At 52.4% G+C, this 23447-nt stretch overlaps 1 protein-coding gene across 5 annotated transcripts in view; it reads left to right on the top strand.

Moving 5' to 3' along the window:
* The window catches only part of AKAP1 (A-kinase anchoring protein 1), a 32722-nt gene extending 10069 nt beyond the window's left edge, over positions 1-22653 (top strand). For all 5 annotated transcript variants that reach the window (XM_061175972.1, XM_061175970.1, XM_061175971.1 and 2 more), the window contains 10 exons: positions 9359-11006; positions 13529-13662; positions 15223-15349; positions 15871-15998; positions 17874-18051; positions 19373-19523; positions 19924-19991; positions 20870-20943; positions 21182-21244; positions 21647-22653. In XM_061175972.1, the coding sequence (XP_061031955.1) occupies positions 9383-11006; positions 13529-13662; positions 15223-15349; positions 15871-15998; positions 17874-18051; positions 19373-19523; positions 19924-19991; positions 20870-20943; positions 21182-21244; positions 21647-21721 (2622 nt within the window). In that variant the 5' untranslated portion in view covers positions 9359-9382 and the 3' untranslated portion in view covers positions 21722-22653. The remainder of the gene's footprint in view (positions 1-9358; positions 11007-13528; positions 13663-15222; positions 15350-15870; positions 15999-17873; positions 18052-19372; positions 19524-19923; positions 19992-20869; positions 20944-21181; positions 21245-21646) is intronic.
* Positions 22654-23447: the final 794 nt, after the last annotated feature.

Raw genomic sequence — 23447 nt, 5'->3', positions numbered from 1 at the left:
GGCACGGGTTCGGGCCCTGGTCTGGGAGGATCCCACGTGCCGCGGAGCAACTAGGCCCGTGAGCCACAACTACTGAGCCTGCGCGTCTGGAGCCTGTGCTCCGCAAGAAGAGAGGCCGCGATAGTGAGAGGCCCGCGCACCGTGATGAAGAGTGGCCCCCACTTGCCACAACTAGAGAAAGCCATTGCAAAAAAAAAAAAAAAAAAGGAAAAAAAAAAAAAAAAAAAAAAAGCTAACGTCCTTTCATCTCTCACCCCAGGACACTAGAACATCCTAATTTGGGGTGTCTGGCAGCCAGATTCCTACCCCCGCCCCCTGGCCCAGCCAGGACACTTGCCTGACTTTTGGGCTGTGGCAGACTTTTGGGCTGGCTTTTGGTCAGTGGCAGAGGGTGGCAGTACCAGGCCCACTGGAGAAGAGGTCATTGGGGGGGTTTGCCCCCAAAGAAATTGAAAGGCTTGAAAGAGGGCAGTGCGTTTGTTGATTCCTGTCTGTGTCCCACCGAGCTTTGTACCCTGTTAGTACCAATAAATATTTGTTGAGTAGAAATTACTTTATGCCTTTATGTGATTTCTGAGTTGGTCATATTGCACTGTCTGCCATTTGGAAAGTCAGTGTCTTACCAATTTGCTTTTCCCACCCGAGGTGGTGGTGGGAAGGGTCTTTTGCCTCATACCAGCATCTTTTCTGATTCCTTCTGAAGGCACATGCCGTCCTTCTTAGCTTTCAGGTGAGCTTGTTGTCAGAGCACACCTTCATACCTTTTGGGCAGTCTTGTGTTCTGTGGTCATGGGTGGGAACTCCATGTGCCTGGGAACAGTTTCCTGGCACCTGCTCTATCACTGTCCTCAGAAACCTGTCAGAATTCACTTGTAAAGCAAGAAGGTTGCCAGGAGCCAGGGATAAGGGGCAGGATGGATGTGACATAGTCGTTCACGTTTTTAAAAACCACATCCCTACCCCCAAGGGAAGCAATGGGAAGCCCTTTGTAGGAGATGCTGATTTTCCCATATCATCTGAAGCCTAGTGAGACTGGATGGCTGTGGGTTTGGTCAGAGGAGGAGGAGAGAGGTTGGGCAGTTAACCCTGCGTGGGTCCCTGATTTCTCAAGTTTTCCTAAGTGGAAGTTTAATTATCAATTGAGCTGGAGGAGAAAGAGCTCTTAATTTGAGACCATGTCCAGATGGGATTTTTTGCTTCTGACTCTTCTTACCTGGAGCTCAGGTACTGGACCCCGAGTTTCCGCTTTGGTTGGAGAAGACTTCAATGAGCAGGTTCTCCCACCCAGATGTTACTGGGCGAAGCCTCCGGTCTCCCGGAAAGCAGACTGCAAGTGTTCCGTGACTTTTGTGGGACAGCTGGTCCACCCAGAACGGGCAGTGTGGTTTGTCTGGCCGCACTGGCTCCCCTGGCCGCTGTGCTGGGCCATCACAATGGAGGGTGTGGGGAACAGTCCCCACTGTGAGCTAATTTGGAATCTTTAGGGTGCCAACATGAGTCACAGCCCATCCAGGCCCCCCTAAGGATGAAGGTAACAACCCTGTGAACATGGGCCGGGCGAGACCAACCGCCTGAGGCATGGCCCCAGCGCTGTGATTCCTGGGCCCCAGCCATGCTGCTGAGGGTCTGTGGCCCAGCTCACCATCGTCCCCCACCCCCAGGGGCAGGAACAAAGTCTGCTCAGCAAGGTACGCGCTGGCCATTGCAGCATTTATCCAGCTCTTGGGTTTCCTTCAGGTCTTTGGGGATACCGTCTAGCACTGCACTGTCCACTAGGTAGCCACCAGCTGTATGTGGCTATTTAGATTTAAATTAACATCAAATAAAATTTAAGATTCAGTTCCTCAGTCACACTGGTCACATTTCCAGTGCTCAGGAGCCCCCTGTGACTTAAGTGGCCACCAGTCCTGGACTGCAGTCGCCCCTCGGGGATGGCCCAGGCCTTTGCCTCTTGCGACCTGCTCTGCTTTGGCTGTGTCACAGCTGCCACGGCTTCTTCCCGTTGTCCTGACAGTAAAGGTCAAACACCTTTTGTCCGGCCCCGCCAGCTATTCAGCTCCAGCTCCCACTCTGGGACTCATCCTGCTCTACTCTGCTGCCCCCTCCATCCCCCAAGGCATCTTGGGTTTAGAACCTTAATTTATGCTGTTAGCCCACCATTACAACCTAAGGAAATCACGGCCTTCTTTGAGACAGCCTCCTTGTGTTCTCTTTGCCCACTTCTGAAGTCAGGCTCAGCTTGGTGCATCTGTGTGTGAGAGGCACACAGAGAGATTCCTCCATCGGGATTGTGAGCTTCTGGTGGCCAGAAGTGTTTTCTTGCAGCGACTTAAACGTATTTGTATGTGCGGAACCTCAACCTGATGAGGAATTGGGTAAATGCATCCTGTACAAACCCAGAGACACCCTTGTAGTCTTGTAAAGACCTCTGTGTATGTGGCCTTCCTCTGGGGTGGGGGGCAGGTGGGGGACGACATGGGCCTAGCCAGCAGCCTGCTGTTACTCTCTGAATGCAGTGGCAGCAAGTGCTAAGCTTTAGGTTCTGAGCCATGTAGCTGTTCCCTGTCCTTGGAAGGCCCCCTTCAAGAGGGGAAGCCCCTTAGCAAGAATTTGATGTGCTGGACACTCTAGAGATGGGCTGTCTTGCGCCCCCTGTTGGTGAACACCCAGGGACCGTCTAAAGCAAAGTGAATATGTAACGCTGGAATAATGGAAGAAATGTTCAGATTTCTTGGAGAGTGTTTAAAAGTCAACTCAGAACACAGAGTAGGGACTTCTGTGGTGGCCCACTGGTAAGACTCTACGCTCCCGGTGCAGGGGGCCTGGGTTCGATCCCTGGTCGGGGAACTAGATCCCCCATGCATGCCGCAACTAAGAAACCCACATGCCACAACTAAGAGTCTGCATGCCGCAACTAAGACCCGGAACACAGAGTAGATCTGGCTTCACCGGCCAGGCCCAAGCCCACACTGGACTTGTAGGGCTCTTGGCCCCCTAAGCTCTTGTTTTAGGATCAATTTTTTTTCCCCCTATCATTAATCACATGCAGCTCTTTTTCCACAATAACCACAGCCAAATTGACTTAGTGGAACCAACACTCTTTGTTTTCTTGTTTAGTAAATCTCCCAGAGATTTGCCTTCTTACTTAGCAGAAGGCTCTAGACTGCAGTGACTGCACTGGTCATCACGCTTGGGAGTGAGAACATTACTTCTCCAGAGGTAAGCTGTTCTGAGAAGCTGCCTACTTCTCTGGGAGAAGGAAGAAATCTTTTTAGAACCTGAACAGACCAGGTGAATGCTGCAGCCTTGTGGGGCTGTGGCACGTGCCTGCCTTGAGCTCTGTGTGACCACTGGGCAGCCAGCCAGCCTGCATCTATTTCCCAGCAAATGGACCTGCTAAAAATAAGCAGGCAGCTATTCAGTGCCACCAGATTCAAAATAGCCAGGTCTCCTCCCCACCAATGCTAGGGCTGGCTCTGCATTCTTCTGCGAGGTTTTTCCTGCGCCTGAGTGTCCTGGGCCTGGGGTGGGAGGCCCTGGGGGAGGAGGCCGTCTTCGTTAGTGAGTGATCGTTAGTGAGTGAGTGTGAAGGCCGGTAGACCTCCAGTGTTAAATGCCACTTACATCTTCAGAGGTTCAGGTTTAAAAAAGAAAAAAAAAAAAACCACATGCACACAAAACCAGGGCAAAGAGAGCAGCTCATGAGTCTGTGCCCAGAGAAGGAAGGTAGCAGTGGGCCTCGTGAGGGCTGCCGCTGTGTGTGCGCGTGAAGGCAGCCCCGTCAGGCTTCAGGGAAGGTGGGTGCGTCCTGCACCAGCTGTCCAGACCTATCAGACCGGGTAAAGCAGGGAAAACGGTGCCTTACCGATGCACAAGTCTGAGTGAATTGGCTCAGGTCGGGCCCTTCGAAGTTGAAGGGCCGAGGAAGTGAGGGACTCTTCTTGACTGGTGAGAAGCGGGGCTCCCCGTGAGGTGCCCCCAGGCCGCTGCACCCTTGGTGAAACCCACTAGCCTCCTGAACCCGCCACCTTTGGGCGGGGTGTGTGCTGATCCCAGCGGCTCCTGGCTCTGTTCTCGGTGGAGCTGGCTCCTGAGACGACTCACCATCCCCTGGTTGCTAGGAAAAGGTGAACGAGCCCCACGTTCCCCTTCTGTCTGGGGCTCTCACACCTCTTTTCTCAAGCGCCTGGAGCTCTCCCTGTCCCGGTGGGCGTGGAGAAGAGGGGCCGCCGCTGCTCCTCACGTAGAAGCAGCGGCTCCTGGTGCCTCAGCTCCAGTCCCTGGGGTGAGTGCTGGGCACCGGGATCAGGTGGGACATTCAGGGTCCCGTGGGGTGGGTGACACTGCTTCACGGTGGCAGTATCGCCCGCCTTCCCTGAGGCCCTTCTGGCACAACAACGGGGTATTTGTCTGGCTTGGAAATGCAGAAAGTGTTTCCTGAGCTGTCATTAGCTGAGTAGCCTGTTGGGGGGCAGGGGGGGTGCTATAGATGGTGGATCTGGGGGCTTGAGCCTCAGTCCCTTGGGGACCGAGCTCGGCTGGCAGGGTTAGTTGGGCAAGTGGCAGCGGTGTCCCTGGGCTGCAGAGCAGCAGGCAGGGAGCACGTGTCATGGCCCCAGGCGGCTGGTTCTGTGCGTTCAGTCTGAACTAGGACTGGGAACGGAACAGATGAGGTGGCAGGAGGCGGCCCGGGAGGCCCGGGACGTGGGGGCTGTGGTCTGGGTCGCGGTGTGGATCTCCTGGAGTGCAGAACCAAAGCTAGACTGGTGGTTTGTGTTGGGCCTCTGCCTTATTGTAGTGTAGCCAACTTTTGAGATCTTGGGGGTGGGATGGGGACACCTGCTGGAGAGCAGACCCCTGTGATCAGCTTTTAGTTCCAAAGGGGGGTGGGTGGGGGCTTCTTCCAGCTATTTTGAGAAGCAGTTTATGTCTTGGTAGCAACTCACCCCTTACACACACACACACACACACACACACACACACACACACACACACACATACACCAATGTAAGTCTGTGGCCTTGGGTCCTTGGTGTGTAAAGTGAGGAGACTGCCCCCTATGGGTAGTTAAGACATAGGATTCTTTTTCTTCCTCTCCATCCCATTCCATTTAATCTTTTACCTGAGAGCAGAGAATTGCTAGAATACTATGGGAATCACAACTGTAAGCCCTGCTGAAATGGGATTAGAATAATAAGGAATTAGAATATAACTTTACTGACGAGAAGAAAACCTGTGTTCAGACCCCAGCCCCACTTCCTGTTGCACGTGATCTGTTGGGTGGGACTTGATTTCCCAATAACGGGCCGAGGACAGACTGCCTTATCCTGAGTGTGCCCGTCCCCCATAACCTCTTTTCCTTCTCAAATTTCATTTTATTTATTTATTTTTTTTATGTGAAGGACATTGAAGAGAAAGCAAATCTCCATAATCTACCACCACCTTTTTGCGGGTGTGTGCAGGTTGTTACAGAACAGTGATTTCCCCAACTTGACTGCACATTGGAATCACCCGGGTTGAAAAAAAAAAAAAAAACCCAATGCCCAGGTCTCACCCTCAGATTCTGATGTAATTGATCTGGGTGCCACTGTGAGATTTTAAAAGCTTCCCAAGTGATGCTGATGGGCAGCCAAGTTGGAGAATCTCTGTTAAAGAAATTTAAAAATCTCTCTTTCCAAAAGGAAAAAGGGAAGACTATCTCTATTTGCAGATAAGGGAAAAAAAAAGTTTGGGAAGGTTTGTAGGATACAAGATCAATGTACAAACCTTCCCCTCTTCCCCAGCTGAAAGGCTTGGTATGGATCCTTCCCAGTTTTTCCATGGGATTATGTGGACATAGATATCACATACCCACAGTGGTCTACAGCTTTTATTTTCTGTATCATGGCAATTTTTCCATGTCAGTACGTGAGAATCAGCTTCGTTCTCCAAAACTGGTATGACCATGGAGTCTACAATAGATTTAGCAGCCATTGCTTTGAGTCTTGTTTCAAATGATACCCCAGTGAGCACTCTTATATAGACCTCTGCCTGTGGTTTTTTTTTAAGGAAAGATTCCAGGTGTGGGATTTTTGGGTCATAGGGTAGGGTCATCAAGGTGTTTTGTTTTGTTTTTTTAAATTGGGGTATAGTTGTTTTACAGTGTTGTGTTAGTTTCTGCTGTAGAGCAAAGAGCAGTTAAGTTCCCTGTGCTATATATAGCAGGTTCTCATTAGTTACCTATTTTATACATAATAGTGTATATATGTCAATCCCAATCTCCCAATTCATGCCACCCCACTCCTTTCCCCCCTTGGTGTCCATTCATCTGTTCCCTACATCTGTGTCTCAATTTCTGCCTTGCAAACAGGTTCATCTGTACCGTTTTTCTAGATTCCACATATATGCGTTAATATACGATATTTGTTTTTCTCTTTCTGACTTACTTCACTCTGTATGACAGTCTCTAGGTCCACCCACGTCTCTACAAACGACCCAATTTTGTTCCTTTTTATGGCTGAGTAATATTCCATTGTATATATGTACCACATCTTCTTTATCCATTCATCTGTCGATGGACATTTAGGTTGCTTCCATGACCTGTAATTAGTGCTGCAGTGAACATTGGGGTGCATGTGTCTTTTTGAATTATGGTTTTCTCAGGGTATATGCCCAGTTGTGGGATTGTTGGGTCATATGGTAATTCTGTTTTTCTATTCTACTGTTCTCCATAGTGGCTGTATCAATTTACATTCCCACCAACAGTGCAAGAGGGTTGGTTTCCTTTTCTCCACACCCTCTCCAGCATTTATTGTTCGTAGATTTTTTGATGATGGCCATTTTGACCGGTGTGAGGTGATACCTCATTGTAGTTTTGATTTGCATTCTCTGATAATTAGTGATGTTGAGCATCTTTTCATGTGCCTCTTGGCCATCTGTATATCTTCTTTGGAGAAACGTCTATTTAGGTCTTCTGCCCATTTTTTGATTGAGTTATTTGATGTTTTGATATTGAGCTGCATGAGCTGTTTGTATATTTTGGAGATTAATCCTTTATCCATTGATACATTTGCAAATATTTTCTCCCATTCTGAGGGTTGTCTTTTCGTCTTGTTTATGGTTTCCTTTGCTGTGCAAAAGCTTTTAAGTTTCATTAGGTCCCATTTGTTTATTTTTGTTCTTATTTCCATTACTCGAGGAGGTGGGTCAAAAAATAGGGCCATCAAGTTTTAAGAGGGGTACAAACTTCTCCTTTCCTTGGCCTGTACAATGCCTCGTCTGCACAGACTCATTAAAGTGGGTTCTAGATTTAATGTGGAGTAGAACCTGAGTTCAACCTCTTGGCTGTGTGACCTTGAGTTATTTTAACCTTTAGGATGGTAATACATATTCCAAACCCGGTGGTTGAGGATTAAGCAATGCAAGGGAAAGCATCTAGTGAGGTTCCGTGTTTGAATCTGAAGCTCTAAGGTAGCATCATTGAAGTTTTCTGCCTGAAGGGATTAATACAGTCTTCTGAGCCCTGGCCATTGTTTAACTCTGCTTTGTATTTTCCAATCCCATTGCTTCATCTTCAAATATTAGCAAGAAGGTTTATCTTTACAGATGAAGGAGTTTCTGGAGATGACCCCTCCCACCCCTCCCCGACCCCCTCACTTTGGAGCAGAACACTTTTCCTCGATTCCTTCACAAGCTGTCATGTTGCTTGTGAATCCTTTGCTGGTCTTGTTCAATGGTCTGGGGTAGGGCTGAGATACTGTATTTATAGCAGGTTCTCAGGTGATGCTCAGTGCTTCTGGTCCATAAACTGCACTTTGAGAAGCAAAGTCTCCAGGACTTTTTTTTTTTTTTTTTTTTTTTTTGTAGTGGTTGAACTTTTTTTGCCTCGGCTGAACATTAGAACCACCTGGGGAACTCTGTGCTCTGGTTTTTCCCGAGAACATTGATATAAGTAAATTAAACATTGACATAAGTAAATAAGAGTTGTTAAAGCATTTACATTCATCTCTGCAACAAAGCACAAACCAAATTAAGGAGTAATTCACCATATCAGTGGAGGATTTTTGGTTTTAAGAAGACTTACAGTTTTTGCAGACAGAATAAAATTTGCTGTATGGGAGGCAGAGGATACAAGTGTGTATTCTAGAATAAGTTTGTCACATACCTCTAATGAGAGCTAACCCTGCTTTACAAGGATTAACACGTATCTCAAGTGATCTTATACCAGCCATCCTTTACAAGGTGTGTCCCCATCTTACAGGTGAAGAAAACAGTTCCCTGTCTCCTTTATGTGTCTACCGCCTTCCTCTAGGCTCTTATTTCTGCTTACCTGGATCTAACAGACTAGGTCTTCAGCTTTCTTTCGCTTGATATACTCTTTATCCTGCTCCCAGAATAAGCTAGAAACACAGTTTGGTGTGTGTGCCTTGCAGACCAAAGCTGGTTCTCTGTTGTCTACAGGAAAAAGTCCAGACTCTGCAGCGGGTGCAGGACCCTCATCGAGCCCACTAAACAACTTGACTCTCAAACATGACCCTATCTCCACGCCACAGTGTGTTTTACTGGTCCCTCACCTTGGAGTATCCCCTATCCTTTTTCTGGGAGGGCTGCGTTGTGTCTTTGTTGCTGCGTGTGGGCTTTCTCTAGTTGCAGTGAGCGGGGGCTACTCTTTGTTGCGGTGCGCAGGCTTCTCATTGCAGTGGCTTCTCTTGTTGCGGAGCACAGGCTCTAGGTGCGCCAGCTTCAGTAGTTGCAGCATGTGGGCTCAGTAGTTGTGGCACACGGGCTTAGTTGCTCCGCGGCATGTGGGATCTTCCCGGACCAGGGATCGAACCTTTGTCCCCTGCATTGGCAGGCAGATTCTTAACCACTGTGCCACCAGGGAAGTCCTCCCTTATCCTTTTAAAAATCTTACTCATCCTCTGTTCTGATTTTACTGCTGCGAAACTACTATTTCATTGACTCATGATTTTGGGGGTGCACGTGAGGGACATGTACATGTGGATTCCACTGGTATTTAAAAATGCTCCAACACCACCTGAATAGATAAGTGTTCTGGGAGTTTAGAGAACTAAAGCACTAAACATAACTAGTCCCTTGGGGGAACATAGGGAGAATTTGGCATCAAGAAGTGAGGCAGGAAGGGATTTGGTTTCCAGAGAAGGCTCAGCTTGTTCCAAGGGAGTGTGCGTGGATGAGGGAGCAGGAGCGGGGGGAGGTGTGTCTTCCTGCCCACCCACCTCCAAGGATCACCCAGGGTCAGGGAGAGTGGGGGAGCAGAGGCTCTGCCGTCACCTGTTGGCTGTCTTTGCTGTGCAGTCATATCAGGATCCTCTTACCTGGCTCTCATAGCATCCCCTTCTCGCTCCTGTTCTCGCAGGTATAATTGCTTCAGGCCTCCAGGATGGCGATCCAGTTGCGCTCACTTTTCCCCTTGGCACTGCCTGGAGTGCTGGCGCTCCTCGGCTGGTGGTGGTTTTTCTCTCGTAAAAAAGAGCACATCAGCAACCATAACCAACAGATGGGGGCCAGCGCCGTGAAGCTGAGGGCTGGCCCTGCCGCGGAGGAAGCGGTCCCCGTGGAGGACCCGTCTCCTGGAGCAGTGGCCCCGCCCCCCGCTGCCACCCAGCCGCCTGAGAGGGAGCTCCGCACCGCCAGCAAGCCCCCTGGGGAGCCGCCCGCCCTGCTGCGGGCACACCCGGCCTACCGGCGATCAGAGTCCTCGCGCGGCCTTCCCAGCACCGCGGACACAAGGTTTCGTCCAGGACCACGCAAAGAGGACAGTGCAAGGGTGGAGCTCGCTCTGACGGGTGACGAAGCCAAGTCTGCTCCTCTAGAGTGTCCCCTGCCGTCCCCAAAAGGCGTTCCGTTCCCCCACGAAGCAGCTGAGGTGTGTAATCGAGAGACCGTGATGGGCAGGCCGGCAGGGTGGCGCCGGCAGGGCCCGCCTGCAGCCCCCGCAGAGAAGGTGGGCCCTGGGGAGAAGACCAGGGAGATGGGTGGCGCCGAAGGCACAGGTGACGCGGTGATGGGAGAAAACGTGCTGGAAGAAGGTCCCGTGTCCCAGGAGCAGGGCCCCGAGTTGCCGAGCAGCAGAGCCCCCAGCCTGGCTCCCTTGGGAGGAGGGGGAGAGAAGGGGAGGAGCAGCCTGCTGGCAGTGGGCGAGGACCCCGTGGGGCAGTTGCTGAGTAGCTACGTGGAGTCGGCCCACTCAGAGCTGGCGACACCTGATGAGACGCCAACGCCCCGGGTCAGGGGGAGCAGAGGCTGGGACGGAGACTTCAGCCGGGAGCTGGGCAAGGAAGAGACCTTGGACAAAAACGAGAAGGTCGAGCAGGCTGCCTTCCAGATCATCTCCAAAGTGATCTTGGAGGCCACCGAGGAGGTGCTGACCACCACGATGGGCAGGATCACGGGTCGGATGTATCAGGCCTCGGCTGCTCAGCCCCAAGGGCTGAAGGAGGAGGAGAGCTGTGCCCGAGCCAACCAGAAAACTGCCCTGGGCCAGCATGCCGCGGAGCCTGCTCTGGCCGCAGCAGAGGCAGCCACGGGCCCAGCGGGCGCCGCCTTCCCCTCCGCAGACCTGCTGGCAGAGGATCTGCCGCCACCAAAGACCTACGTGAGCTGCCTGACCAGCCCTCTGTCCAGCCCCACCAAGGACAGGAAGCCAAAGAACTCCACGTACCACGTCTCCCTGGCCCCCCACCCTCCACCGGCTGCCCCCCTTGGAGAGTCACTGGACGAGGCAAGCATCCTGGCAGAAGATGCCGCTTGTGTCACCTGCATGTCCAACAACGGCCAGGGTGTCCCCTCAGTGGCCTCCTCTGGGCAGTGCTCAGATTCTGTCAGCACTTCGGGGCTCGAAGACTCTTGTACAGAGACCACCTCCAGCCCCAGGGACAAGGCTACCACCCCGCTGCTGCCAGAAAGTACTGTGCCCTTCAGCAACGGGGTGCTGAAAGGGGAGCTGTCGGACCTGGGGGCTGAGGATGGATGGACCGTGGATGCGGAAGCAGATCATTCGGGAGGTAGGAGGGCCTGGGGTGTCCCTCAGAGGACCAGGGGGTCTCCCTTTATTTGGTTGGGAAAGGCAGCCGGCCTGCAGAAAGTCGGGGTACAGCATAGAGCTGGTGGGTAACTGCGAAGTTAAGCTGCCCTGAACCCCAAAGCCACGGGAGCTGTAACTTGGTTCGTCAGCCAGGGACCCTTCCCAGTCCTTCCGAAGGAATCAGCTCAAAGTTGGGTTCACCCATTAACCTAAGTGTGTCTCTCTCTCCTAAACGCTAACCTCGTAAATAGCTTTTTTTTTTTAAAAAAAGGAGAGGCCTCCTCAGCTTTAATTCCCTTGAGTACCAAGAATGGGTAAGCTTTTTTAATGATTTATTTCCTTTTAATCATGTGCTTGTTCCCATGTCTTCGCCTGCTTTCCTTCTCCAGAAGCTCTTTCGGGGTAAGTGCCCAGAGAATGGCCACAGCCTTGAATCCTTGCGGGAGGCTTGCGCCTTCCTGCGTGTTGCTGTCACCTATACCTTCGCAGAGAACCTCAGCCATTTCCTTTCTGTGCAGCTGCAGTTCCACCCCCGGGAAAGGGGCACTTTGGTAACGAAGTGTCCACTGGGTTTTTCGAGTGCTGACCCCAGCGTAGACAGTTCAGACCGCTAACTTACAGGTCAGCAGCTCCTGAGCCTGGTTGTGCAGCTTCCCTGGGGGTATTTTCATTTATCTCACGGAAAGAGGCCATGGATTCCCTCCGTGGGTATCCAGCTTGCTTGTCTTGGAGCCACTCCCTACCGTTTCAGCTCCAGGAAGGTTGGGACTCTTGGGAATTTTACTGCTTTCAGCAGCATCTGGTGTGTACCACACGCTACAGGTTGTCACCTGTAAGATGCTATTGTTGATTAAGACACTACTGTTTTGTGTGTTCCTCTAAAAGAAAAAAAAATGCTGCTGCTCATGAGTGTAGGAAGCCAGAGACCGTAAGATGCACCCAACTTCAGGGATGTTAAAATGTTTTTAAATTATCTTAAAACATCTTAAAACGGGTGAAAATCTTTTAGGAATAAAGAAGTTTTTCCCTTTGCCTCTTGCCCCTCAGCCTCACCATGCTGACTCCAGTTTGATTGTAGTAGCTACTCAGATGTGTCCAGGCTGCAGGGGAGAGAGTGGTGAGCAGGGAGGCGTGGGCATGGCAGGTGGGAGCATGGTGGAGCCACCCACTGAGCACTAGCTGTGCCCGGCTCCAGGCTCGAACCTTCCAGCATTCTCCCGCAGTAGCCCTGCCTTGGGCGCGAGGAAGTCAAAGCTTAGAGTGGCCCAGGGACCACCCAGCTGAGTGGAGCCAGCCTTGCCGGAGTCCTGGTGTGGCTGGAGCCGCCTCTAGGTGTCACTGGGGTGACAGGCCTGTCCTGTTCTGTCTGGCAGCGGCTGGGGGCCGTGTATGAGCCGAGCCCCCCATCAGCCGCCTCCGGTTCTAGCAGGTCGGCTAAGCAGGCTTCTCTCCAAAGGGGTGGGGTTCCCTGCGTGAAGCTCGTCTGAGCCCCTGGGGTTGAAGGAGTCACTTTGCGGTGACTCGTCCTTAGCTGGCAGCAACGCCTGCCTCCTCGGCATCCAGGTAGAATGTGGATCGCTCGGCAGAGGATTATGTCCGTCCAGGGTTTGGAGAAACCATGTGAAAAATAACCTAGTTAGTAGACTCTCAGGGGTGATCTCCTTCTGGCAGTTGAGTCTTCCATATTTAAGCCAGAGCCACTTCTCTGAAGCTGGTCTGGCCCCCGTTTTCCTGTGATGGGCCCCTTGGCACACCCCGCGCGGGAGTGGGGCAGCCCCTGTCGGAGCCAGTCCCGCTCCCCGCTCTCTCCTCTCGGGACCAAGCTTTCGCTCCGGTTTTGAGCGGGGGTCCAAGACCCACCCTGAGCCCAGAAGAGCATTCAGAGGGGCACGAGTCAGGCCTAAGCAGAGGGAAGGGGGGGCCTCCTTCCGTCACCTTCTCTGGCAGGACCCTGTCCGGGATGAGGGCGATGGAGGACTCTCTCTAGCTCTGCTTGGCTGAAGGCCACCGCTTGTGTGCCCAGGCCTGGGGCCTTGGGGACCAGGGGCCCTTCGTCTGAGGGGCTGCATAGTTGGAAGGGTGCGGACCAGCTGTGATGGGTTGGTCTCCATGGGGGCCTGAACCTCCTTCCAGCTGCTGAGACCGTGGGACCTGCTGGCCCCCCCCCACATCCCCCACCGTGGACCCCCCTTCCTGGGCCAGCGTCGGTCTCTTCCCAGTTCACCACTTGTCTCTGCTCCAGCAGCTGTGCTGGGCGCGGCTGCCAATTAAGCAAGTGGGACTGTAAGTGACAGGCTAAAATTAGGTGTCTCTACACCCCCAGGCCTCCTTTCATTGGGGCTGTTCTGAGCCTTCTAGACTGCGAGTTGACAGTCACCTGCCAAGTTTGAGGGAGGGGGCATGGGGCGGGGGCCTCCCAGGAATGCGAGTTTGGAAGTTGGATGTTATTAACTGGTCTGGCTGGTGTCTGTGCGTCTGTGTGTGTTGCTTCCTCCCCTGCAGGTTCGGACGGGAACAGCATGGATTCGGTGGACAGCTGCTGTGGCCTCAGGAAGCCTGACGGTTTCCAAAATGCCCAGGCAGGCTCCCATCCCAAGAAGGTCGACCTCACCGTCTGGGAGATCGAGGTGCCTAAGGTAAGGGCTGCGAGCTCTTGGTGCCCCCAGGCGCAGCGTCATCCGGCTGGGGGCAGGGGTCTGAGGGAGGGGCCGTAAACCGGAAGAAGCCCCCAGGGAGCCAGAGCCTGAAGGGATGGGAGCGCTCCACTTTGCCAGGGTCCAGAGAGCTTCCTGCAGAGTGGAATCCCTCCAGCTGCCTTCAGGAGCGTCCTCTTCAAACTCGCAGGCCTGCTCTCCTCCTCTGGGGCTTTTCTTGTGGTTCTGGGGCTCAGATCTGTTTGGAGATGCCAGCAAGACCGGACCGAGGGCAGGGGCCGGCCAGGAGCCCCTCACTGTGTCCTGCTCATGCTCTCCAACGCAGAGTGTGTTCTATAATTGAGCACAGCATAAATCTGTATCTTAGAGGGCTTGAGAAGTATAGCAGTGTAGGAAGAAAATAAAAATCAGCTCTAATTCTACCCCCGAGAGTGACTGGGAAGACTTTTATTTCCTTCTCATCTTGCACCCTGTGGTTTTTAAACAAAACTAAGATTATGTTGCTTTAATTAATGCTTTTAAATGTTTAACAATTTAGTTTTCCTGTGTTATTCTTTGAAAATGTAATTTTAACTGCATTATACATTGTGTGAATGTCAATTTATTTCACCAGTCCCCCAGTTCCAGGGTGCTCAAGTGGTTTCTAGCTTCTTTTCTAACTTACATCTTACTAGCTTGATCGTGATGTTTGTCTCTGGGGCTCAGAAATAATTGGCCGACTGCATTCTCCTGAGGCTCTTAGCCTCCCACCGAGGTGGAGACTTGGATTGGTTTGAACTCGGGGTCTAGGGGGCTACTCTGCCCTGCGGTTCTGGCTCCCTCAGTTGTTTCTTCCCCTGGTGACCCTGATGGCAGTCCTGCCCTCTTCTCCTTCAGTGGTTGCAAAGGGCACACCCAGGCAGCTCTGGGTGAGGAGTGACCATGTCCCTAGCAGCTCCTCGGGGTGGGGTCGTTGGGGAATGTTTCAGGGCTTGTCTTACATTGTGGCTAAGTTTGGCTCCTCTGGCCTGCGGGGCACCTGTGTCCTGGAGTTGGCAGCAGGAGCCCAAGGGTTCTTTCATAGACCTTTATTTTCAAATCGAGCCTCTTCTTCGGACCTGAGCAGACTTGGAGAGGTGGACGACTTGTAAATCAAACTTTGTGCTAGTGAAACATCTATCTCACAGTGTGGATCTGGGAGGAGAAAATACTGCCTTTGCAGCTTCTGAATATGGGCCCCACTGTCGGGGATGAAATGGAAACTGCCGAGGCCTGGAACCATACTGCCTAGTTCAGCTGCTTAGTAGCTGTGTGAGCTTGGGCGAGTTACTTAACCTCTCTGGGTTTGTTCCCTCAACTGTAAAATGGTGATAAACACATGCTGTTTGTTTCATACATTTACTCTGAGTAAATGTAAGTGCTTAGAACCGTGCCTGGCAAGTGAGTGCTGACGTGTTAACAGATATTATGTTCGAGTCTGACTTGGTATAAAACAAAGGCAGGTCTTGGGGATGCAGGGAATTGATTTCTCATTAAGTTCTCATCTTTCTTTCTCTCTGGAAGCACCTAGTTGGTCGGCTGATTGGCAAGCAGGGACGTTATGTGAGTTTTCTGAAGCAGACATCTGGTGCCAAGATCTACATCTCAACCCTGCCATACACCCAGAACATCCAGATCTGCCACATAGAAGGTCAGTGGCAGCTGCTGCCCTGTGTTTAGTTTTCTTACCTGAAATGTAAGTAACTTGAAGCATTTGAGTCCCAGTTGCTCCCCTTTTGGAATTTAAGCCTCTGAATGGAAAGCCCTGCTTCTCACCCTAGGTGAAGGGAGTGGGGCTTCCCTTTACCCTCATCTCCACTTCTGGTGCTTGAAGGAGACTCGGGTCCACCCCGAGTCTGGTCTTCTGGTCAGGAAAGGTGTGGGCACTCGGGCAGGCCAGGGGTCCTGGGTTGATGGTGGATGAAGGCCGGGCCTCCCTGTCTGCTAGGCTCCTGTTACCTTGAGTGTAGTCACAACAATAGAGGTCTCGCTTGAAAGGTCGTCAAGCTTCTTTAGATGCCTTTCATCCTAAGGCGAGGCAGGGCATTTTGGCACATTAAAGATGTACCTGAACTCTAGGAAAAGTCCCGTGCAGTGGGAGGTGTGCCTGAGTTCACTTTTGCTGTTTGTCTTACCCCTGTGACTGTGTCCTGCTCCCCACACCCCACTCAGGCTCTCAGCATCATGTGGACAAGGCACTGAGCTTGATTGGGAAGAAGTTCAAGGAACTGAACCTCACCAACATCTACGCTCCCCCACTGCCTTCGCTGGCACTGCCTTCTCTTCCAATGACTTCCTGGGTGAGCATGCTCCTGGGGGCCGGGGCTGCTTGTGCCCCTTTCCCCCAACCTGCCCCAAACAGAAGACTCCCAAGACCGTGGGCCAGGAAGGCCGGGAGCGCACTGCCTGTGCCCTCTCACCTCTGCCCTCCACCAGTCAGTTCTGCTTCTAGCCTGTGTTCTCTGGATCGGGTTGAGGGCCGGAGTGCTGGTAGGAAGCCACAGGCCTCTCGGTCCCTGCTTGGAAGGACCACTCTCCCCTGGCTCTGCCGCCTGGGCACCCTTTGTGTTTTCAGGGCATTTGCCTAGAAAGGATTATAGTCTGTCCAGACTGGGTGTGTGCAGGCTGGCTCGGGACTCCTTAAAGCTGGTGCTGTGTCCTGGGTCACCTCTGAGACCTGGTTGGGACCCACCGTTTTGGGCTCGAACGGGCTCTTGCTGTGTTGTTGTTCCTTCCTCCTAGTTGAGCCAGGTCTAGCGGTGGCCGTGGCGAAGGATCCCCTTCGCCTTCCCGCCTCGCGGGAGGTTCCTGGGTCATAAAGGAGAAGAACCCCTGCCTCTGCCCCCACCCCGGAAGCCCTGGCAGAGGGGGAGCGGGCGCATCGGGGGCCCGCGTGCTGGGGCTGCAGGCTCTCTGGGGCCTGTCACCCTTCTCTGCTGTGTGCCCCCAGCCCTGTTGAGCCCCGTCCCACCGGGAGTAGAGCTGTAGGGTTCTGAAGGCCGAGAACACTGCATTTCACAGGTGGAGTGAATGTGCAGCTCCAAGCAAATGGCCTCCCTGGATTTTGTTTAGGGGAGGGTATCTTCCTCCCTCCAAAGACCCTTGTGCTTTGCAGGAAGAGGTGAATGTCCCTTTCCTTTCCCATGGGTATTTCGGAGTGGGCTGAACCCCACTCCATGCTTCACTTCTGAATCATAGGGTTTTTCCCACGAGGTTCGACCCCAGACCCACTCTTTTTTTAAGTAATTGAGTGGTTGGTAAGGCTTCCTCCCCTTGTGCTCTGTGGCTGGGTGGAACTGGAGAGGTGCCTCTCAGCCAGCAGCACTGAGAGGATGGGGGCGGGAGCAGGGGGGAGGCACAGAACTCTCAGCCAGAGGCTCTTTTTGTGGCCACCTGGCTGGAAGGTGGAGTAGATGCCCTACTGTGTCCAGCGCATCTGGATGTTGTCTTAGTATCAGGGAAGCTAGTGCCTTAAGGACAGTTTTGTTTTATTTTTTGAGAGACCAATCTTGGCCTCTTCTAGGGTCTTTAACATGGGACCTCGCACCGAGCAAACCTACATTCCAAATCCCAGAGTGGGAATGAGTTGGGAGGATGTCTGTGGAGAGTCGAGAAGAGCAAATGACTCGGACTATGCAGACCTTGACAGTGGACCTGACCTCAGGCCGCTGCTTGCTGGTAGAAAGGCAGAGCAGAGAGATGCTGTCAAACCGGAGCTCCTGGGGTCAGCTGCCAGTCCCAATGAGCTAGCTGGCTGAGGGGTCCGAGGGCCGGTCTACCTCTTATTCTTGTTCTCAGTGGCCACCTCATTCCTGTTTGCCTTCCCTGGCTCTTATAGACTCTTGAAGAGGCGAGGGAGGGAAGTTGTGCCCAGGCCAGTGGGAGGCGGGACGTTCCAGCCACAGCTGGCTCCTGGGAGCCTCTCTGCCCAGCTGAGCTGAGGCCGCCTCTAGCGGTTACTTGTGGTATTGCAGGGCAAGGGCCACAGTGGAGCCAAACACTGCACGGCTAAAATAGTTTTCCTTGAACCTCTGTCATCTGGGTGCCATGTTGCTTTGGGTAGTCATGCCTTTTTCAAAGATGTGCCCGTTCAGAGACTTGCCCTGGGGCCTCAGTGCTTACCCCGGACATGAGAAGAGTTGCTGCAGTGCTCACTACCCCTCTCCTCTCTGCAGCTCATGCTCCCGGATGGCATCACTGTGGAGGTGATCGTGGTCAACCAGGTCAATGCTGGGCACCTGTTTGTGCAGCAGCACACACACCCTACCTTCCATGCACTGCGCAGCCTGGACCAGCAGATGTACCTCTGCTACTCTCAGCCTGGAATCCCCACCTTGCCCACCCCAGTGGAAAGTAAGTGCTGCCCTGGGGGTCGGAGGGGAACCTGAGCTCTGGCCAGGCTTGGGGAGAAGCGTTGGGGGTCTCCTGTTGTTCTGCCCTTGGTCTTGACCGGGAGGAGGCTGCTCTGGACCCTTCATGGGAACAGCATCCCTGGGTTCTTGCTGTTGGCATGGAGTGTGCTGGGCTGAGTTTCCTGGCTAGCCCAATATGGCGTTTCCATCGGCTGACGGAGGAAAGGGGTCAGAGTAGAGTGTTGGCACCTGGGTTTGGATCCAGCTCTGCTACTTACCTTTTGAGTGGGGCTGATGCCCACTTGATCTAGGAATTGCAGTTGGCTACTGTGTGTGTTAAACATGCACAGTACCTGATGCAGATGCAGGTCCCATAGAAGATCCCCAAGTGCAACAAAGTCCTGTGGTGGGTTGGGTCATCTCTAGTCGACAGGTGAGAAAGTCAGTGACTTGCCCAGGTGGTCCCTGTGCAGGAGCTTCAAGTCAGTGAAGTCAGTGACTTGCCTAGGTGGTCCCTGCGCAGGAGCTGTTACCTTTGTTGCCCTCGTTAGCAGGAATCGAATGTCGAAACGTGTCTCTAACCCACCCCATCAGGGACTCCTAACCTGGAGCCCCCAGAGGGCTTTAAGGCATAAAGAAAACCTTTGAAATTTCGGTAGCACTTTTTTTTGGTTTTTCTTTTAGAGGAATAAGGATTTCACTTTTGTCAGATTCTCTGATGTTGCTTCAACCCAGAAGTAAAGACCAAACTGGAGGCCAGGAGGTGACTGCGCCAGGGGCTGCCTTTAAGGGTTAGGACACAGTGTGACCAGCTGTGTCACAGGCCCCCACCCCTGCTACCCCAGGGTGTGGTTGGTGACACTTGGGGGCACTTGCTCTCTGGCCTGGTTGGCTGCCCCGGGCATTAGTGCTCTCAGTACCTTCCTGAAGCAAAGGCCAGAAGAAGTGGGGTTTAGGCCTGGGAGCCTTCTGATGAGCCCTCCATCTGAGTTGTTGTGGGCCAGAGCAGGTGCTAGCAACCAGCCACTGAGATCTGCACTTGGAGGCTCTCTTTTTTTCTGGGACATTCCCTTAAGAGTATAAGGCAGATTTGCTGGTCCATTCCCTGAATTTTGGAATTTACTTGGTTTATTCCAATTATCTGTGTCTACCTCTGGCTTCAGTAAGTCTCAGAGTAAACAGATGTGGATGAACACTTTTTGGTCTGGGTAGCTTTTTGGGTGGCACAGATGCAAGGCGGGCCAAGTCCTTCCCTTGGGGGATGCTTGCTGTCGCCCTGCCCTGCGCCAGGCCTTTGCACATGCTCTCGTCCTGCCCTGCAGTAACGGTCATCTGCGCTGCCCCTGGCATGGACGGTGCCTGGTGGCGAGCCCAAGTGGTGGCCTCCTACGAGGAGACCAATGAAGTCGAGATTCGCTACGTTGACTACGGTGGATACAAGAGAGTGAAAGTAGACGTGCTCCGGCAAATCCGGTGAGTCGGGTGTGGTTTCTGCAGAGCTGGAGCCTGGGACGTGGGTTGATTCTTCCCTGCTGCTGCCTACTCTGTTTTAGCAGAGTATGATATAAACAAACTCCATGCTCGCCTCAGCCAGACGGAGCTAGAAAGGCCCGTCTGGTAGAAGAATTCCCCCAAGTGTCATTCGGCAAAAGTGAGGCGGCTTCTCTTTGGGAGCTGGATGCAAGCAGCGCCTCTGAGGCCAGGCCTGCGGCAGGGCGAGCTGGGCGCTGTGGTCTGCTGCTTGTCGTGTGTACCTCTGTGTGGCTTCACCCTGGGTTGTGGGGGTCACGGCGCTAAGCAAAAGGTGAACGTCAGCCCAGAGTGAGTCAGCTGTGAAGTCCGTGTTCAGCTTGTGCCTTTCTTGCCTTTCTAGGTCTGACTTTGTGACCCTGCCATTCCAGGGAGCAGAGGTCCTTCTGGACAGCGTGATGCCCCTGTCAGGTAACAGGTGGGGCCTCTGGCTTGGGGGGGGTGCAGGCAGGTGTTGAAAGTAGGTCTTTCTCTTTGAGAGCCTTGTTCTCACCTACAGGGCTTAAGCAAACACAGATTGCTGCCACTCTTTGATGGAATAGGTCTGGGCGAAAGCCCGAGAACTTGCATTTCTAACAAGTTCTCCAGTGCTGCTGGCCCATGGACCACCCTTCCAGGTCCACTGTTCTAGACTCTACCCAGGCCTCCAGCTTTGAGAGGCTTCCAACAGAGGCACCTCCCAGAACGTAGTTCATAAGACGTTCCCAGACCTTAATCCTGCCCCTCCCGTCCTCACTGCCTCTCGCCTTGGGTATGTCCTTGTACAAGGACGTGACCTGTATAATCTGACAAAGAATGTGGTCTGCGTGCCCTGCCCACTTAGAGTCACTGCCTGAATTGGGCTGTGTGGCCAGCTGCCTGGATCTGAGTTCCACCTACCTCGCTCTGGGAACTGGTTGACCTTTGGCCACTGGCCTGTGTCTCCATGTTCTCGCCTGTAAAGCGTGTTCTTGATTCGGTGTGAGAACACATACAACCTGCTCAGTCCACTCGGCCCCCAAATAAGTGGTGGTGGTGGTGGTGCTATTTCCGCTGAAGGCAGAGTTTCTTTCCCTTTGGCCCTCCGTCCCCCAGTGGTTGGCATGCAGCAGGCACCCCGAGTGTACCCACTTGGAGCCCTGGGGAGGCTTGGGGCTCTGAACCTGACGTAGGTGTGGCTACGCCCCGTGGAGTTCTTAAGTCCGCGGGAGCGTGTGAAGTCTTCTGCTTGGAAAACACCTGCCAGCTGTGTGAGTGACGAGTACGTCGCCTCAGTGAGAGTCTAAATACTGCTTTTCCTTCTCCTAAAGATGATGACCACTTCTCACCTGAGGCGGATGCAGCTGTGAGCGAGATGACGGGCAATACAGCACTGCTGGCTCAGGTGTGTGGCTGGGGGGCGCGGGGCAGGCTGGACAGGGTCTGTCTCGGGAGCCTCCTGCCTGGCATCTGCAGTCCGTCCCGGCCTCGCCTAACTCTCTGGGCTTCTTGGGAACCGGCTCTTCGGTGCCTGCTTTCCTGTGGCTCGCGCCCGGCTTGGCCAGCAGTCTTTAAGGAGAGGTGCGTGGCGTGGCTCTGAAACGTGCTGTGGAGGGTTTTGTTTTTGTTTTTGTTTTTTTCAGGTGACAAGTTACAGTCCGGCCGGCCTTCCTCTGATTCAGCTCTGGAGCGTGATTGGAGACGAGGTGAGTTCTGTCCTCCTTTCCCTTTTAACGTCCAGAGACGCTGTTGGTGGCCACAGTTGGGAGTAATGCTAGTGTCATCTTCGTGGGTAGAGGCCGGAGATGCTAAACATCCCACAGGGCACGTGACAGTCCCCACAACAGAATGTCCGTGAGCCTTCCTGGACCTTGTCCATTTGGGTTTTCCCCTTCATCTCCTGGTCCTAAAGCCTAGATTTCCTCAGCCTATTGGAAAGGCTGTTCGCATGCCGACAGAACCTGTTGGCCCAGAAGATGAATCAAATTTCTACCCCATGACTCAGGCGCCTGCAGTGGCAGCCTGGGCTGTGAGGGGGGAACCCACGCTGGCTTGGGAAGTGGTCCCTGGTGCCGTGGCCATGCTTTCAAGGGACCTCTCTCTCCTAGGTGGTGTTGATAAACCGGTCGCTGGTGGAGCGAGGACTTGCTCAGTGGGTGGACAGCTATTACTCGAGCCTCTGACCCCGTCTCCACGCCGCTACTGGAGTCTTTTTTGCACTGTTGAAACTGGGCTTGGTAGTCAAGGCTAAGACTTTACATCAGAATTACAAACATTTGTCCTCCCCAGAAAGTCCTTTCTTTCTGTACTGTAGTCATGTTGAGATGTTTCGTCTCTGAGACAAGGAAAGAACTGTGGGTTCTTTTCAAAGCCATAGATAGCATGGCGCGTAACAAGCCAGTCTGCTTAACCTGGTTGCAAGCTGTTTATTTAAAAAAAAAGTGGAAGGAAAACTGTCTCAACTAGGTTGTCCTGCCCCCCTCCATTCCGTTCCTCCCTTATTCCTATTTCCTCCCCTCCCCAAACCCAAACCCAAACCCCTGTAGCAGACAGGCCAAGGGAGGTGTTGCTTGTGGGGAAGGGTTTCTTTTACCTTCAGAGTCTATCTTCAGGGAGCAAGACATGAACTGACTGATGGGCATCGATCACTTGTACAGCTCACAAATGAATTTATGATATTTAACCGTTTTTTATAAATTCCATCTAGGTCTCTAAGAAGGCAGACTTTTTAATGCATCTGTAAATACAAAGCAATCATACCTCCAGCCTCGGTCAGTGGGAGAGGGGGGAACTGTTGTCTTGCCAAGCCTGGTTGTAATTTGTAACCATTTTCTATTTGTGCAAACTCTGTAAATATGTTTAAAAAATTAATTATTTTGTACAAGATACACTGGAGAACAAAGGGAACCCACAATTTTTCCACATCCCATGTTGTCTGTGAGCAGAAGTTACTTGTGCCGGCTACCGCTGCCCGTCCCAGCTCCCATCGCATCCTGCGTACCTGACAGGGTGACTGTGTGGTATAGGTGTGATCCGGGGATTTTTTTTTTTTTTTTTTTCTGTACAAATTTGTTTAAAAAAAAAAGAAAAGAAAAAAAAGCAGCTCATTGAATTACCTTGCAGTGGTCTGTGTTTGATTCTTTTTTAGACTGCATTCAGCATTGTGCAGTTTAAATAACTTAAACTTATAAACTTATATAAATCTCAAATTGTATACACTATAACTTTGAGTCCATTTTTTCCATGGTGAAAAAGGGGGGTGAAGGATGGTTGTAAGTGTGATGGGCTGTAGGGTCCCAACTAAACTAGGAGACCCATGGCTCTTTGAAGACAGTTTAGCCAGAAATTTCCATCTGGTATTTTCCCCACCTTTGCCCCACATGGTGGCAGCCAAGCTTCCTCTGGCTTCCTCCAGTGATGGTCTCAACTAGCCAGGCTTGAGTTTAAAGCACTGGTTTCCCAAATTCCTTGTGCATTCTTAATAGATCTGTGAAGTTATTTAAGGTACTGTAGTGCTAAGAATGATATAAAAAAATACATTTACATGGTGAGAGCAGAGCTAAGTCTTGATCCAGGGGCCCCTCCTCTTAAAGGTAGTCCCAGGCCTCTGTGCCTCTGGGCTTGCCCACCCCTCCAGGGGTCTCTGGAGAGCTGAGATAGCCCCGGGGTCCTTCACACTGAAAGCATCCTCCTGCAGAGCTGCAGCCACTCTCCCGGGCTGTGGGTACCAAGTGGTTAAAATAAAAACCTCACTTTCCCTCATCTGTGGGATCAGGTAATGGTACCAACCTCGTAAGGCAATGAAATGAAATGGAAATGTTGGGTTGGCCAAAAAGTTCGTTTGGGTTTTTCTGTAAGTTGTTATGGGAAAACCTGAATGAACTTTTTGGCCAACCCAATATCTCTGCT

This window comes from Eubalaena glacialis, chromosome 19, assembly GCF_028564815.1.
Source record: "Eubalaena glacialis isolate mEubGla1 chromosome 19, mEubGla1.1.hap2.+ XY, whole genome shotgun sequence".
NCBI lineage: Eukaryota > Metazoa > Chordata > Mammalia > Artiodactyla > Balaenidae > Eubalaena > Eubalaena glacialis.
Note: the sequence above shows the minus strand (reverse complement) of the source record. Positions and strands in the feature narration are given on the sequence as shown.